The sequence below is a fragment of the Rousettus aegyptiacus genome, unplaced genomic scaffold (genome assembly GCF_014176215.1).
Source record: "Rousettus aegyptiacus isolate mRouAeg1 unplaced genomic scaffold, mRouAeg1.p scaffold_m13_p_11, whole genome shotgun sequence".
NCBI classification, from domain to species: domain Eukaryota; kingdom Metazoa; phylum Chordata; class Mammalia; order Chiroptera; family Pteropodidae; genus Rousettus; species Rousettus aegyptiacus.
In genome coordinates, this window is record NW_023416286.1 from 43,106,809 (window position 1) to 43,124,959 (window position 18,151).

General features: G+C 33.7%; 1 protein-coding gene across 1 annotated transcript in view; it reads left to right on the forward strand.

Moving 5' to 3' along the window:
• The window catches only part of ADAM32 (ADAM metallopeptidase domain 32), a 132,533-nt gene that overhangs the window by 31,362 nt on the left and 83,020 nt on the right, over window positions 1–18,151 (forward strand). Inside the window, exons 7-9 of the mRNA XM_016127384.2 lie at window positions 9,032–9,100; window positions 14,279–14,350; window positions 14,555–14,721. Of these exons, the coding sequence (XP_015982870.2) occupies window positions 9,032–9,100; window positions 14,279–14,350; window positions 14,555–14,721 (308 nt within the window). The remainder of the gene's footprint in view (window positions 1–9,031; window positions 9,101–14,278; window positions 14,351–14,554; window positions 14,722–18,151) is intronic.

The following is an 18,151-nucleotide window of genomic DNA, read 5'->3' on the forward strand; positions in this document are numbered from 1 at the left end:
TCTCTGCACATAGCCCTAATACTAATATTGACTATATTCCCTATGTTGAACTCTACATTTCCATGACTGTTTTATAACTACTAATTTGTACTTCTTCATCTCTTAACCTTTTTCACCCACTTCCCAAACCCCGCTACCTCTGACAGTCACCACTTTGTTCTCTATATCTGTGAGACTTTTTTCGTTTAGTTTGTTTCTTTTGTTCTTTAGATTCCACATATAAGTGAAATCATATGGTATTTACCTTTCTCTGTCTGAATTATTCCAATCAGCATAGTACCCTCTAGGTCCATTCATGTTATTGCAAATGGTAAGATTTCATTTTTTTTTATGGCTGAGTAATATTCCATTGTATATATGTACCTTAACTTCTTTATCCAGTCATCTATTGATGGGCACTTACAGTTTCCTTTGAACCATACATATTTTTATCCTACAACAATCTATCATTTATTTTCTATGACACATTTTATTTTAATTCTTATTTTGGTTGTTATTTATTTATTTATTTGGATTTAATTTTTATTTTATGTTTTAAATTTTTATTAACTTTATTGGGGGTAACATTGGTTAATACAATTATATAATTTTCAGGTGTATATTATCATTTGACATTTGGATACTCTATTGTGTGTTTACCACCCAAAGTCTAGTTTCCTTCAGCTACTATGTATTTGATCCCTTTTATGCACTTTACCTTCCCCCATGTCCCTATATTTGACCCTCTTTACTTCATCTACCTCCTCCTTCCTCAACCAGCCCCTACCCTCTGGTAACCACTAGTCCATTATCCATGTCTGTAAGTCTCTGTTTGTTTGTCCTGTTCATTTGTTGCTTTTAGGTTTCTATCCCACATTTAAGTGATATCATGTGATTTTCACCTTTTTCAGTCTGACTTACTTCACTTAGCATGATTATCTTGAGGTCCATTAAGGTTGTTGCATCTCTTCTTATGGCATTAAGGTTGTTGCATCTCTTCTTATGGTACTTCATCTCTTCTTATGGCTGAGTAATATTCCATTGTATATATGTACCACAGCTTCTTTAGCCAATCATCTATCGTGGACACTTTGGTTGCTTCCATGTCCTGGCCACTGTGAATAGTGCTACTATGAACATCAGTGTGAAAACATCTTTTCAGATATAGGTTTTCAAGTCTTTGGGGTAAATTCCCAGTAGAGGGAGGGATTGCTGGATCATATGGTAGATCATTTCTTAGTTTTTTTAATGAAACTACGTATTCTTTCCCATAGTGGCTGTACCAATTTGCAGTCCCACCAGTAGTGTATGAAGGTTCCTTTTTCTCCAAATCCTCACCAACATTTATTATTACTTATTCTGTTGCTTATAGCTATTCTAACAGGTGTGAGATGATATCTCATTGTGGTTTTGATTTGCATTTCCCTAATAGCAGGTGATGTTGAGTATCTTTTCATATGTTTATTGGCCATTTGTCCTCTAGGGAGAAGTGTCTATTCATGTCCTCTGCCCATTTTTTGATTGTATCACTTGTTTTTTTTTTTTTTTTTTTTTTTGCTGTTGTTGAATTGTATGATTTCTTTGCATATTTTGTATATTAGGCCCTTATCAGAGGTGTTGCTTGCCAATATATTTTCCCATAGAGATGGTTATCTCTTTACCTGTTGATAATTTCTTTTGCTGAGCAGAAGCTTTTTAGTTTCATATAGTCCCATTCATTTATTTAGCTTTTATTTTTCTTGCTTTTGAGGTCAAATTCATAAAATCCTCTTTAAGTCCAAGGTCCTTGAGTTTAGTTCCTATGTTTTCTTCTATGCATTTTGTTGTTTCATGTCTTATATTCAGGTGTTTAATCCATTTTAAGTTAATTTTTGTGTGTGGTGATAGACAACAGTCTATTTTCATTCTTTTGCAGGTTGCCTTCCAATTTTCCCAGCACCATTTATTGAAGAAGCTTTCCTTTCTCCACTGAATGTTTTTGGCTTTTTTGTTGAAAATTATTTGCCCATATAAATATGGGTTTACTTCTGGACTCTTGATTCTGTTCTACTGGTCCGAATATCTGTTTTACTGTCAATACCATGGTTTTGATTATTGTCTCTTTGTAGTATAATTTGAAGTTGGGCAGAGTGATGTCTCCAGCTTCGTTCTTTTTTCTCAGAGTGGCTTTGGCAATTTGGGATCTTTTGTACTTGCATACAAATCTGATGATTTCTTGTTCTATTTCTTTGAAAAATGCAGATGGGATTTTGATGAGAATTGCGTTAAATCTGTATAATACTTTAGGTAAGATGGTCATTTTAACTATGTTGATTCTTCCAATCTAAGAACACAGAATATCATTCCATTTCTTTGTATCTTCTTCAATTTCTTTTAATAATAGGGTCTTGTAGTTTTATTTTATAGGTCCTTCACATGTTTCGTGAAATTTATTCCTAGGTATTTTATTCTTTTCGTTGCAATTGCAAAAGGAATTATTTTTTGCACTTCTTTTTATGACATTTCATTATTAGAGTATAGGAACAGTATGGATTTTTGAACGTTGATTTTGTATCTAGAGTCTTTACTGTATTTGCTTATTGTTTCTAGTAGTGTTCTTGTGGAGTTTTTAGGGTTTTCTATATAGAGAATCATGCAATCTGCAAATAGTGACAGACAGTTTGATTTCTTTGTTTCCTATTTAGATGCCTTTTATATCTTTCTCTTGCCTGATTACATACATTCGCTAGGGCCTCCAATGTTATATTGAATAAGAGTGACAGCTTCACCTTCTTCCTGATGTTAGAGGGGAGATTTTTAGTTTTTCACCATGAAGTATAATTTTGGCTGAGGGTTTGTCATAGATGGCCTTTATTATGTTAAGGTACTTTCCTTCTATACTGATTTTCTTAAGTGTTTTGATCATAAATGGATACTGTACTTGTCAAAGGCTTTTTCTGCATCTATGGATATGATCATATGATTCTTATTTTTTAATTTGTTTATGTGGTGTATCACATTAATCAATTCATGTGTGTTCAATAACCTCTGAGCTTCTGAGATGAAACCCACTTGATCATGGTGTATAATCTTTTTAATATGTTACTATATTCTGTTTGCTAGTATCTTATTTATGATTTTTGCATCTGTGATCATGAGAGATATTGGTTTGTAGTTTTCCTTTTTTGTGTTATTTTTACCAGATTTTGGTATCAAGTAATATTGGCTTTATCAAATGAGTTGGGAAGTATTGCCTTCTCTTCAATTTTTGGAAGAGTTTGAGGAGAATAGGTATTAAATCTTCTATGAATGCTTAGTAGAATTCACTAGTAAAGTTATCTGGTTCTCGACTTTTACTTTTTGGTAGGTTTTTGATGATTGTTGGAATTTATATTTTGCAGATCTATTTAGATTTTCCAGTTCTTGATTCAGTCTAGGAAGGTTATATTTTTCTAAGTACTGGTTCGTTTCTTCTAGGTTATTAATTTTGCTGTTATATACTTTTACATAGTATTCTTGCATGATCCTTCATATTTCTGTGATGTCAGTCATAATTTCCCCTCTTTCATTTCCGATTTTGTGTATTTGAATCCTTTGTCTTTTTTCTTGAGTGAATCTAGCCAGGGTTTTGTCTAGTTAATTAACCTTCTCAAAGAACCAGCTCTTTGTTGCATTCATTTTTAAATTTTTTTTTTTTGTTATTTTCAATTTCATTTAATTCTGCTCTAATTTTGATGATTTCTTTCCTCCTGCTGACTTCAGGCTTCATTTGTTCTTCCTTTTCTAGTTTTTAAGATGAAGTGTTAGATTGTTTATTTGGGTTCATTCTTGTTTTTGGAGATAGGCCTGTAATGATATGAACTTTCCTCTTATGACCACTTTTGTCATGTCAAAACCAAAAATTTTGATGTGTTGTACCATCATTGTCATTCATTTCTATGTATCTCCTGATCTCTCTTTTTATTTCTTTCCTGACCCAGTTATTCTTCAGTTGCATGCTGTTGAATCTCCATGTATTTGTGGTTCTTCCTGATTTCTTTTTGCAGTTGATCTCTAGTTTCAAAGCCTTATGATCAAAGAATATGGTTGGTATGATTTCAACCTTCTCATATTTGTTGAGGCTATCCGTGTGTCCCAGTAGGTGGTCGATTTTTGAGAATGTACCATGTGCACTAGAGAAGAATGTATAAGCAGCTGTTTTGGGACGGAAGGCTCTGTAAACGTCAATTATGTCCAGTTGGTCTAATGCGTCATTTAAAGATGTTATTTTCATATTGATTTTCTGTTTGGATGATCTGTTCACATCTGACAGTGGGTTATGTAGATCCCCTACTATGATCATGTTTTGGTCCATTTCTCCCTTTAGTTCTGTTAGTAATTGCTTTACATATTTCAGGGCTCTATGATTGGGAACATTAATAAGTGTTATGTCTTCTTGGTGCATGATTCTCTTTATCATTATGAAGTGTCTCTCGGTATCTTTCTTTACCTTTTTTATTTTGAAGTCTTTTTCTTTTGATATTAGTACCACTACTCCCGCTTTTCTCACAATGCCATTTGCTTGAAATATCATTTTCCGCCCTTTCACTTTGAGACTACATTTGTCTTTGGAGTGAGATGTGTCTCCTAGAGGTAGCAAATGGTTGGGTTTTGTTTATTGATCCATTGTGCAACTCTGTGCCTTTTTATTGGTGAGTTCAGTCCTTTTCCATTTAGGGTTATTATTGAAATATGAGGTCTCCTTATAGCCATTTTTATCTTTTGCTTTCTGGTAGCTCAGTGTTTCCATTGCTTCCCTGTCCTTGTGTTTCTGTTTTCTTATTTTGGTTGGTTTTTGTGGTTTTTCTCTGTGGTTCTTCTTGTTTTATGTTATATACTTCAGTTCTGAATCTTTGGTGTGTGGTTACCATTACAAATATGAAAAGGATGATTATAAATATACAGTCATTCCTTTTCTTCTGCATGTGCCTTATCTCCATTCCCCTTTATGAATTTGGATCTTTGAAGCCTCCCCTTTTCAGTCATTGTTATCTCAGTTTGTTTCTATGTATTTTGAACATTCACTACTATTGTGCTATAGCAATTCTCTTTTTATTTTAGCTTATAATGCCCTGTTCTTAGTAAGGATTTCACTACTCAGCTTCTATTTGCCTAATAGTCACTTTACTCCTAATTATGTGCTTTTTGTTGTTGTTGTTGTTGTTTTGTTTTAGGTGAGCTGATCCCCTTCGGTATTCCTATAGTGTAGGCCTCATAATGTGAAATTCCCTCAATTTTTGTATGTCTGGAAAGGTCTTTATTTCTCCTTCATATCTAAAAGGGAGCTAAGCTTGATACATTATTCTAGGCTGGTAGTTTCTTTCACTTAGTAGTGTAAATATTTGATCCCATTCCTTTTGGTTGTAAGGTTTGTGCTGAGAAGTCTGAGGTTAATCTAATGGGGTTTTCCTTTATAAATTACCATTTTCTTCTTCTTGGGTGCCCTGAGAATTCTATCTTTGTTGTTGGTTTTTGTTAACTTTAACACAATGTGCCTTGGTGAAGGCCTTTTTGAGTTGAGATAATTGGGTGTTCTGTTGACTTCTTGAATTCCAAGCTCTAGCTCATTCCTTAGATTTTGGAAATTTTCATTCACTGTTTTTCTGAAAATACTTTCTAGTCCCTGTTCCTTTTTCTCCCCTTTGATAATGTCCATTATTCTTATGTTTTCTTTCCTGATGTTATCAGCTAGTTTTTGTATTTCTCTTTTATTATTTTTTATTCTTCAGTCTCTCTCTTCTTCCTTCTTATTTATTTCTAGATTTCTGTCTTCAATATCACTGACCCTTTCTTTTATTTGGTCAACTCTATTTCCCATGCTTGCTATTTCATTTTTCAACTCTTGCAGTGTGTTCTTCATCTCTAGAAGTTCTATTTCATTCTTTTTGAGGGTTTCAATCTCCTTGCTCTGCTCATCTAGTTGTTTTTTCAATTCCTGAAATTGTTGATATGATTCATTTCGGAACTCACTGAGTTTTTTCAGCAGTACCTACCTGAATTCTCTGTAATTTAATTCGCATATTTCTATGTCTGTAAGCTTATTTTATGGAGATTTTTCTATTTTTTTTCTGCGTGCCTTGTCACCTTGGTTGTTCATGGTGTTTAATGGACTATTTCTCCGCTTGGGCATGAATGGAAATGTATTCTGCTGTTTTTCCAGAAAGATTATATAAAGGTCTCTCTCTCTTTAGCCTGCTGCAAAGAAGGTGCTTTTCTTTTGGTTTCCAGTAGGTGGCGTCTAAGCCTCTTGGATTCCTGCTTTTTATAAAGCCCAAATAATATCTTTTAAAAATTTTCTTGTAGATATTTAAACACACTCGCTACCCTTAGTTTCAGTCCCTGTCAGTATCAGTGACAGCCTCAGATTCTCCACAGTATTTGGGCTCAGAAGGTATGGGGTGAGGGGCTCTCTGGGTCATGGGTATGGGGCTGCGGCTCAGCCAAAACAAAGCAGGTAAAAATCAACTATTGTTTCTCTGTGGTCCTGTCCTGCTTCTCTGCTTTTTGCCCTGATGACTTGACCCTGCTGCCAGCTGTGCGGAACTCAAAGCACTTCCAAGCAGGGCTGTCCAGGAAGTTGTCGCACCTTCACCCCTCCCACTCCTCCTGCAGGGAGCTCCAGAGGCTGCGAGAACAGCTTCTTTATTTCTCCCCATCCACCGCCGACACCTGGAGTTCTGACCTATGAGAGCTCTTATGCTCAGGTCCCCTGCTCAGACTGTGCTGGTGTACAGTTTGGATGTTTTTTGTTGAGTTTTAGATGTTCAACTTATTTTTGTTTCAAGGGGAGAGATCTGAGGGCGGCTGTCACTCTGCCATGTTTCCCTGAATGTCCATATATTTATATTTTTGAAAAAAATTAAATAATATATATTCGATATGTTTTAGAAATTTGTTTACTGATTTTGTCTTTATATTCCTGGAAGTTATTTTTAAAGGCCATATTTATAAAAGTTGTGTTTGTAACCAAAGAGTCAGCATTAATTAATTTATAGATAGCATTAAAATATCATAAATAAGATTGTCATGTATGACCATGTAAATTTTGCATTGTACACCCTGTATAACCCTGTGTTTTGGTTCTTATGAAAGTAATTGTTAGAGAGAAAAATTTTCTGCTAAGTAAAACTGGCACAAATATGCATAGTTTATGCAAGAGGTATATGGCAGTCTTAGTTGTTCACAGTACATATTCTTCTCTTCTTCTGTCATTTTAAAAAAAACAAAACAAATGAAACCCTTAAGAGTTTAGCTGGGCATGTAAAAAAAGAACATTTCTCAACTTCCTTTTCATTTAGGTACAGCTCTGTGATAAAATTATGGCTAATGATGTGTAAGCAGATATAAAATGTGTCACATCTAGATTGAATTCAAAAGGTGGGGGCTCATTCTCTTTCTTTTTCTCTTTCTTGCTGGCTGCATTGTGGACATGTTGATACATAGTCCACAAGGATGAGGATGATACAATGTGTGAGAGAGCAATAAGGTTGAATGAATCTTACTCTAGACGAATTTAAAGACTAAAACCACCCATCTTCAAATTTTATGTGTGTGAGAAATAAGCTCTAATTTTGTTTAATCCAGTATAATCTTGTCTCTGTTATAACTTCTAATCCTATGTTCAAAATAATACAGAAATAAAATGTACTATGAAATGAAGATGCAGCACCAAAATATTAAATGCTATCACATATATGTATATAATTTAAAACAAAATTTTATTACATACTAAAATTTTATTCTGCCTGAGAACTTCAGAGGGTAATTTATAATGGCTTAGATTACCCACTAGGGTGCATGGTGTTAGTTCTCTACCATTATCTCCTCAGATCCTTTTTTATTGTATTCTTGTGCATATAGGGCAGGATGGCAGGATATCTTTGGTTGTGCTTTTACTTCTAACATCTAGAATCTGTAACTTTTTAAAAAATTTATTTATACCTAAAAATTTATTTTCTTTAAGTTTTATTGAAAAATGTTATTTTAAGGAATTAATATAAATATACATTACAAAATGATCACAATAAGTCTAGTAATCCATCACCACACATAGCTCAATATCATTAATCATCAAGGAAATATAAATCAAAACCACAATGAGATATCACCTCACACCTGTTAAAATGGCTATTATCAAAAGACAAGAAATAACAAATGTTTGTGAGAATGTGGAGAAAAGGGAACCCTTGTCAACTGTCAATGGGAATATAAACAGGGGCAGCCACAGTGGAAAACGGTAGGATGGTTCCTCAGAAGATTAAAAGTAAAACTACCATATGATTCACAGTTCTGCTTCTGGGTACATGTCCATAGGAAATGAAGTCAGTATCTCGAAGAGATATTTACACTTATGTGTTCACTGCAGTTTTATTCAGAATAGCTAAGATATGGAAACAACCTAAATTTCCATTGATGGATGAAAGATAGGAAAAATGTGACACACACACACACACACACACACACACACACACACACTGATATATTATTCAGCCTTAAAAATGAAGGAAATCCTGCCATTTGTGGCAACATGGCAAAACGTGGAAGACATGTTAAATGAAATAAGCCAGACATAAAAAGACAAATTCTGCAAGATTTCATATATGTGGAATCTAAAATAGTCAAACTCATAGGTACAGAGAGTCGATGGTAGTTTCAAGGAGCTGGGGACAAGGAAAATTGAGGAAGTATTGGTTAAAGGGTACAGAGTTCAGAGTTTCTCAGTTATGTAAGATGAAGTGCTGGAGATTTAATATACAATAATATGTCTATAGTTAACAATACTGCATTGTAAAGTTGAAATTTGCTGAGAGGGTCGATCTCAGGTGTTCTCACCACACACACACACACACACACACAAATGATAACTATGAGATGGTTATGGTAATTAGCTTTATTCTGCCAGTTATATGCATCATCTTGCAACTTAAATATATAATTCTTATTTTTCAATTATAAAAATAGAAAAAAGATTTAAAAGTTTAGAATAAACAATTTATCAAAGTTTTTTTTTTAATACTGTTTTTCTATTTTCTAGTCAGAACCAGCTGTTTCAGACTTAATTCCTCTTTATCTAGAAATGCATATTGTGGTGGACAAAGTTTTGGTATGTATATATATTATATACATATATATATATATTTTTACTTTTAAAATTTGGTATGACTTAACGACTAACTAGGAAGGAATTTAAAGATTACAGTGGTCTTCTTTGCATGTCAAAGACAGAACAGTGGAAAAATTTGCAATCTGAAAAACCACATATTTAAAATTACACTAGTTTTATCAAAAATGTTTTATTTGAAATCTTTACATAATATACTGCATAAAAATGACCTTTTTCATGATCCTTCACACCTTTAGGGCTTCTGAATCTACAATATTTTTTAATGGTGATATTTCTTTTTACTGTCATTCTTTAAGCTTTTAATTCTTGTTTGCACTTAAAGAGTAGTATATAGTACAGAGAATGTTTTGCCCTATAAAATATTTATTGGCATAAAAGCGATGATAGCATAGTTATTCGCTGGAACTGCTTACTTTAATGTATCAAGATTATTTTTTTAGTAGTTTTTAACGGTGCACCTGTTCCAGTTTGTTGTTTATGTAGTCTAAATGCACCTCTGGATCCCTGATTCCTATAAACAATTTTTGGACCTCTGAACTTCAGGACCTTGGGGTGATAACTTATTTTCACTCAACTAGGTGTGGTTTTATTTCCCCTATTCAAAGATTTCTGAAAACAGGTATAAAAATATAATATCCAGGTTTTGCTTTGATGATAAGCATTGGATTGTCACACCTATGGAATACCACAGAAAGTATAAATTATATGCACTATTCTTTTTAAAAAAATTTTTTAATTCAATTTATTAGAGTAACATTGGTTAATACAATTATATAATTTTCAGGTGTATATTATCATCTGACATCTGTATATTCTGTTGTATATTTACCACCCACAAGTCCAGTTTCCTTCAGCCACCATATACTTGATACCTTTTACTCACTTCACCCTCTCCCTAAACTCTATATATGACCCCTTTAACCCCGTCTACCTCCCTGCTCCTCTTCCACCCCACTACTAACCATTAGTCTGTAGTCCTCTGGTAACCACTAGTCTATAGTCCATATCCATGAGTCTATTTGTTTGTCCTGCTCATTCGTTGTTTTCAGGTTTATATCCCACATATAAGTGATATCATGTGATTTTCAACTCTTTCAGTCTGGCTTATTTCACTTCGCATGATTATCTCGAGATCTATCCATGTTGTCTCAAATTGCAGTGTTTCATCTCTTTTATGCTGAGTAATATTCCATGGTATATATGTGCCACAGCTTCTTTAGCCAATCATCTATCATAGGACATTTTAGTTGCTTCCATGTCTTGGCCACTGTGAATAATACTACTGTGAACATCAGTGAGCAAATATCATTTTGGATATGTGTTTTCAAGTCTTTGGGGTAAATTCCCAGTAGAGGGATTGCTGGATCATATGGTAGATCAATTCTTTGTTTTTCGAGGAAACTCTATACTGTTTCCCATAGCGACTGTATCAATTTGCAGTCCCACCAGCAGTGTATGAGGGTTCCTATTTCCCCACATCCTTCGCAACATTTATTATTACTTGTTCTGTTGATCATAGCTATTCCAACAGGTACAAGATGGTATCTCATTGTGGTTTTGATTTGTATTTCCCTAATAGCCAGCGATGTTGAGCATCTTCTCATATATTTGTTGGCCATTTGTATCTCCTTCAGGGAGAAGTGTCTTCTCAGGTCCTCTGCTCATTTTTTGATTGATAGTTTAGTTTTTTGTTGTTATTGAGTCATATGACTTCTTTGTGTATTTTGGATATGAGAGGTGTTGCTTGCAAATATATTTTTCCATTCAGATAGTTGTCTCTTCACCTGTTGATGATTTCTTTTGCTGAGCTGAAGCTTTTTAGTTTAATATAGTCCCATTCATTTATTGTAGCTTTTACTTCCCTTGCTTTTGAGGTCCAATTCATAAAAATCCTCTTTAAGTCCAAGGTCCTTGAGTTTAGTTCTTATGTTTTCTTCTATGGATTTTGTTGTTTTACTTCTTATACTCAGGTGTTTAATCCATTTTAAGTTAATTTTTGTGTGTGGTGATAGACAACAGTCTAATTTCATTCTTTTGCAGGTTGCCTTCCAATTTTCCCAGCACCATTTATTGAAGAGGCTTTCCTTTCTCCACTAAGTGTTTTTGGCTTTTTTGTTGAAAATTATTTGCCTGTATAAATATGGGTTTATTTCTGGACTCTTAATTTTGTTCCACTGGTTGATCTTCTTGTTTTATGTTATATACAATGGTTCTGAATCTCTGGCATGTAGTTACCATTATGAATATGTAAAGGATATTTTATATATATGTACATATATATATATTGTCGTCCATTTTCTTCTGCACGTGTCTTATCTCCATTCCCCTTTGTGATTTTGGATCTTTGAATTCTCCTCTTTTTAGTCATTGTTATCTCAATTTGTTCCTATATATGCTGAACATTCATTGCTATCTCGTTATAACAATTCTCTTTTGATTATTTAAGCTTATAATGTTCCGTTCTTAGTAAGGATTACACTCCTCTGCTTCTATTTTCCTGATAGTGAGTGACTTTACCCCTAATTATGTATTTTTGTTGTTGTTGTTTTGTTTTAGGTGAACTGACCCCTTTCAGTATTTCCTGTAGTGGAGGCCTCATAGTGGAGATTTTGTATGTCTGGAAAAGTCTTAATTTCTCCTTCATATCTAAAGGAGAGCTTAGCTGGATATATTATTGTAGGCTGGTAGTTTCTTTCACTTAATAATTTAAATATTTTATTCCTTTCCTTTCTGGCTTGTAAGGTTTGCGCTAAGTCCGAGGATAATCTAATGGGTTTACCTTTACAAGTTACTGTTTTTTCTCCCTGGCTTCCCTGAGAAATCTGTCTTTGTTGTTGATTTTTAATAACTTAAATAGTGTGTCTTGGTGAAGGCCTTTTCGGTTTGAGATAACTGGGCATTCTGTTGACTTTTTGTATTCCAAGCTCCAGCTCATTCCTTAGATTTAGGAAATTCTCAGAAACTATTTTTCTGAAAATGCTTTCTATTTCTTGATCCTTTTCCTCGCCTTCAATAATGCCCAGTATTCTTATGTTTTTTCTCCTGATAGTATCAGCAAGTTCTTGAAGTTCTCTTTATTTTTCATTTTTTGTTTTCTCTCTTCTTCCTTCTGATTTATTTCTAGATTTCTGCCTTCAATATCACTGCTTCTTTCCTCCATTTGGTCAACTTTGCTTCCCAAGCTTTCTATTTCATTTTTCAACTCTCGTAGTGTGTTCTTCATCTCCAGAAGTTCTATTTGGACTCTCAGTTCTGTTCCATTAGTCTGTGTATCTATTTTTCTGCCGATACCATGCTGTTTTGATCATTGTAGCTTTGTAGTGTAATTTGAAATCAGGCAGTGTGATACCTTCGGCCTTGTTCTTTTTTTCTCAGGATTTCTTTGGGTATTTGGGTTCTTCTGTGATTCCATACAAATATGATGTTTTTTTTTTTATTTCTATCTTTAAAAAATACCGTTTAGATTTTAATGGGGATTGCATTAAATTTGTGTATTGCTTTGGGTGATATGGCCATTTTAACTGTGTTGATTTTTACAATTCCCAAACATGGAATATCTTTCCTTTGCTTTGTGTCTTCTTCAATTTTTTTTAATAGTGCCTTGTGGTTTTCTGTATATAGTTCCTTCACATTGTTTAAGTTTATTCCTAGGTATTTTATTCTTTTTGTTGGCAATTGCAGAAAGAATTGTTTTATTTATTTTTCTGAAGTTCTAGTGTTAATATATAGGAATGCAATGGATTTTTGTACATTCATTTTTGTATCCTGCAACTTTTCTTATTTGGATTTTATCCTAAGGTAATGGAGAGTCATTAGAATATTTTAAACAGAGAGTGACATGTTCATGCTTTCCTTTTAGAATCACCTTTTTTTGTAATAGTGTAGGAAATGGATTGCTTGTGATAAAATTGGAGAATGAGGAACCATTTAAGAAATTATTTAAATAATAAATTAAAAATTTATAAATTAGTAAAATTAGAAATAGAAAGAAAAGGACTATTGAAATAGTTACTGAGGAGGTTCAATTAGAAGGACTTGTAAATTGATTTGATTTAGTCATTCACTTAATAAATTTATTGTGCATATTCTAGATGCCAGGTACTCTTCTTTTTATTGGGGCTGCAGAAGTGAACAAAACAGAACAAATTCTGCTCTTGTGGAACATGTATCATAGTAAATGTGGGAGGTCATAGATGATGATATTATTAGCTCTAGTAGTGAAAATGTAAATAGGAACAGATTTTTGAGGAAGTATAATGAGTTTAGTTTTGGATATGTTTAATCTTAGGGCCTTGTGGAACATCTGAGGGATAGTATACTTCAGAGATATGATTTATAGATCTGGGATTTGACTTTGGCACATTGCACAGGATTTACTCAGATTTCAGTGGTTATATATACATTCATGTATGTGTGTGTATTTCATTTTATGCTATTGTATCACAAATGTAGCCTTGTGTAACTCATAACCACAGTCAAGACATGCAACAGTACCATAACCACAAGACTCTCTTACCTTATCCCTTTATAATCACACCCATCTATCCCCCTTTCTACACTTATTAACTCCTGGCAATTACTAATCTGTTTCATATTTATATGATTTTAGCAATATTGCATAAATGTTATCATGCCATATGTATCCTTTTGAGATTTCTTTTATACTCAGTATAATTTTCTTGAGGTTTATGCAAGCCAGTTTATATATCAAAAGTTCATTTCCTTTTTATTATTGAGTAGTATTCCATGGTATGAATGTATTACAGTTCGTTTAACCAGTTAACCACTGAAGAATATATGAGTCGTTTCTAGTTCTGGGCTCTTATAAATAAAGCTGTTATAAACATTTATGGGTAGGGTTTTTTTTGGGGAGTGTTTAGGTTAAATGTTCTGGAGTGCAATTATTAGGTTATATGATAATTTTAAAAGTTACTGACTGGGCTGTACTATATATTCCTGTCAGCATGTATGTGTGATTCCAACTTACATATTTTTTTAAATTTGTTGCTGGCTTATTTTGAACTGTTCTAACCCAGAGCAGCCTCAAGCTATGAAAGCAGATGGAGAGTAAATCTCAAACATCACATAACAAATTTGTATTTATTTATTTATTTATTTATTTACATATTTATATTTAAAATTAATTTTTTTTTCCAGTATGATTACCTGGGCTCTGATAGTATGATAGTAACAAATAAAGTCATCGATATTATTGGCCTTGTAAATTCAGTAAGTATTTTCCTTTTCATTCTACTTGGAAAAATCATGCTAGTTTTGAAATTAAAATTTTCATTAACTTGATTATTATTTCTAAGCAATAAAAGTCATCCACGTGAACTAAGTGTGGATTTGTCAAAACATTGAATTAATTTGTTGGTCCTGTAAAGTAACATAAAGATTAATTTTTCATGTATTTATCTCTTCTGTTTTTAGGTGTTTGCCCAATTTAAAGTTACTATTGTGTTGTCATCTTTGGAGTTGTGGTCAGATGTAAATAAGATTTCTACAGTTGGTGAGGCAGATGAATTATTGCATAGATTTTTAGAATGGAAAAAGTCTTATCTTACCCTAAGGCCTCATGATATTGCATATCTATTCATGTAAGAATAATGTTTCAGTATTCTTAGAAAACAAAGATCTGCGATAATGATGTAGCTTTGTTTAGGGAATTATTGTTCATTTCTGACCATTCCAAAGGGAAAGTGGGGTTGGAGAATAGAAAAAAAGTTTTCCAGCAAGCAGAATCTAAAGGAGATCATAACCAGTTCACTGATTCTACAAGAATGTCAGAGACATCTTTAGCTGAAAGGAAAGGGCACTAATTAATAACAGGAAATCATATGAAAGTATAAATCTTACTGGTACACACACACACACACACACACACACATTCAGACTAATCTAATGTTGTAAAGATGTGTGTTGGGGGGCGGTTGATCACTTGTAAAACTTCTATGATGGTTAAAAGACCAAAGTAGTAAAAATACTCATTGCTACAATAATTTGTTAAGGGATGCATAAGTTAAATATAAATTGTGACATCAAAAACAAAATGTGGGGATGGTGAGAGTAAAAACGTAGTTCTAGAATGTATTTAAACTGGTTATTTTAATCTAAAATATACTGTTACAAATATAACTTGTTTTATGTAGCCTCATGGTAGCCACAAAGCCAAAATCCATAGGATAGACACAAAAGATGCAATCAAAGGAATCTAAGCATACTATTACAAAAATAATCAAATCTCAAGGGAAGAGAGTAAGAGAAGAGGAAATGAACAGAGGAATTACAGAACATCCAGAAAATGCTGAATAAAATAGTATTAAGTACATAGCTTTCAATAATTATTTTAAATGTAAATGGGCTAAATTCTCTAGGTAAAAGACAGAGCAGGTGAGTGGATTAAAAACAGGACCCATCTATATGCTGCCTACAAGAGACTTGCTTGATATGTAAGGATTCATAAAGACTGAGTGTGAAAAGATAGAATAAGATCTTCCATGGAAATGGAAACCAAAAGAAGTCTGGGGTAACTTATATTAGACAAAATTGACTTCAGACAAAGACTGTACTAAGTGAGAAAAAAGTCATTATATAATGTTAAGGGGATCAATCCAAATAAATATGTTCCTTTTATTTTTCTTGCCTAATTGTTCTGGCTAGGACTTCTAATAATATACTGAATAATGGTGGTCAGAGTGGGCATCCTTGTCTGTTCCTGATCTTAGAGGAAAAGCTTTCTGTTTTTCATTTTCGAGTATGATATTGCTGTGGACTTATCATATATGGCTTTTATTATGCTGAGGTATGTTCTCTCTTTACCCACTTGGTTGAGAGTTGTTAAAATGGATATAGATTTTCTCTAATGCTTTTACTGTGTATACTGAGATGATCATATGTTGTTTATCCATAATTTTGTTAATGTGGATTTTCACTTTGTTGATTTCAGATGTTGAATCATCCTTGCATTCCTGGAATAATCCCACTCGATTATGGTGTATGATCCTTTTATTTTTATTTTATTTCATTTTTTACTTTCAGTTTTTCATTTATTTATTAAAATAATTGGGATGATGATTATAAAATCAAATAAATTTTGAGTGCACAATTCCACAGTATGTCATTCATATATATATATATATATATATATATTTATATTGCATTGTGTGTTCACCATCCAAAGTTAAATTTCCTTCTGCCACCAGATAATTGATTGCCTTACCCTTTTTCTCCCCACTCTACTCTTTTCTCTGGTAACTATAAGTCCACTGTCCATATCCATGAGTTTCTGTTTGTTTGTCATGTTTGTTTGTTACTTTTATTTCTATATCCCACATATGAGTGAAATCATATGGTTCTCAACATTTTCTGTCTTATTTTGCTTAGCATAATCTGAAGATACATCTATGTCGTAGCAAATGGCAGTACTTTACCTTTTCTCATGGATGAGTAATATTCCATTGTATATATGTACCACATTTTCTTTATCCAGTCATCTATCATAGGACACTTTGGTTGCTTCCATGTCCTGGCCATTGTGAATAATGCTGCTATGAACATCAGGGTGCATATATCTTCGTGGATAAATGTTTTAAGGTTTTTTTGGGTAAATACCCAGAAGAAGGCTTGCTGGGTCATATGGTAATTCATTCTTAGTTTTTTAAGGAGCTTCCATACTGTTTTCCATGGTGATTGTACCAATTTACATTCCTAACAGTAGTGTATGAGTATTCATTTTCCCCACAGCTTCTCCAACACTCTTATTATTTGTCCTGTTGATGATAGCCATTCCAGCAGGTATGAGATTGTATCTCATTGTGGTTTTGATTTGCCTTTCCCTAATAGCTAGTGAAGTTAAGTATATTTTCACATCTGTTTGCCATTTGTATGTCTTCCAGGGAGAAGTGTCTGTTCGGGTGGGTCCTCTGCCCGCTTTTTAAAATTAGATTGTTTTGTTGTTGTTGTTGTTGTTGAGTTGTTTGAGTTCTTTTTATATTTTTAATAATAGGCTCTAATCAGAGGCATTGTTTGTAAATATGTTTTCCCATTTGGATTGTTGCCACTTGTCTTATTGATGGTTTCCGTTGCCGTGTGGAAGCTTTTTAGTTTGATATAGCCTCATTTATTTATATTTGCTTTTACTTCTCTTGCTTTTGAGGCCAAATTCATAAAATCCTCTCTAAGACCAAGATCCAGAAGTTTAGTACCTATGTTTTCTTCTATGCAATTTAATGTTTCAGGTCTTATATTCAGATCTTTGATGATCCATTTTGAGTTAATATTGGTGTATGGTGATAGAAGTTCCATTCTTCTGTATGTGGCTTGCCAGTTTTACCAGGACTATTTATTGAAGAGGCTTTCTTTTCCCATGATAAGTTTTTGGCTCCTTTGTCGAAAATTATTTGCCTATGTATATGGAGGTTTACTTCTGGGTTCTCAATTCTGTTTCATGGGCCTGTGTGTGTTTTTCAGCCAACACTTGTTATTGTGATCATTGTTGCTTTGTAGTGTCATTTTAAGGCAAGCAAAGTGTTACCTTTGGCCTTGTTCTTTTTTTCTCAGGATTTCTTTGGGTATTCAGGCTCTTTTGTGATTCCATACAAATTCGATAGTTTTTTGTTCTATTTCTTTAAAAGATGCCATTGGTATTTTGATTAAATCTGTGTAATGCTTTAGGTGATATAGTCTGTGTAATGCTTTAGGTAATACAGTCATAGTTTTCCTTCCCTCTTTAATCTCCCCCCACTGCCCTGCCCCACCCCTTCACCCCTGACCCAGGGATATTGCATTTCCCCTCATTTCCCCTTAAGAGCTGGATCTCTGAAGGCGGGACATCTCCTTCCATATACTCACAGTGTGTATCGGGAGTCTGGCACCCCTGGGGTATTGCACACCCAGGGTATGGGGCACCCAGGGTATGGTCCATGGCTCCACCTGGGGTGTGAACCCCAGCCCTTCTGCATGCAAAGCAGATGTGCTGCCCACTACACTAAGGAGTCACTCCCGGTAATATGGTCATTTTAACTATGT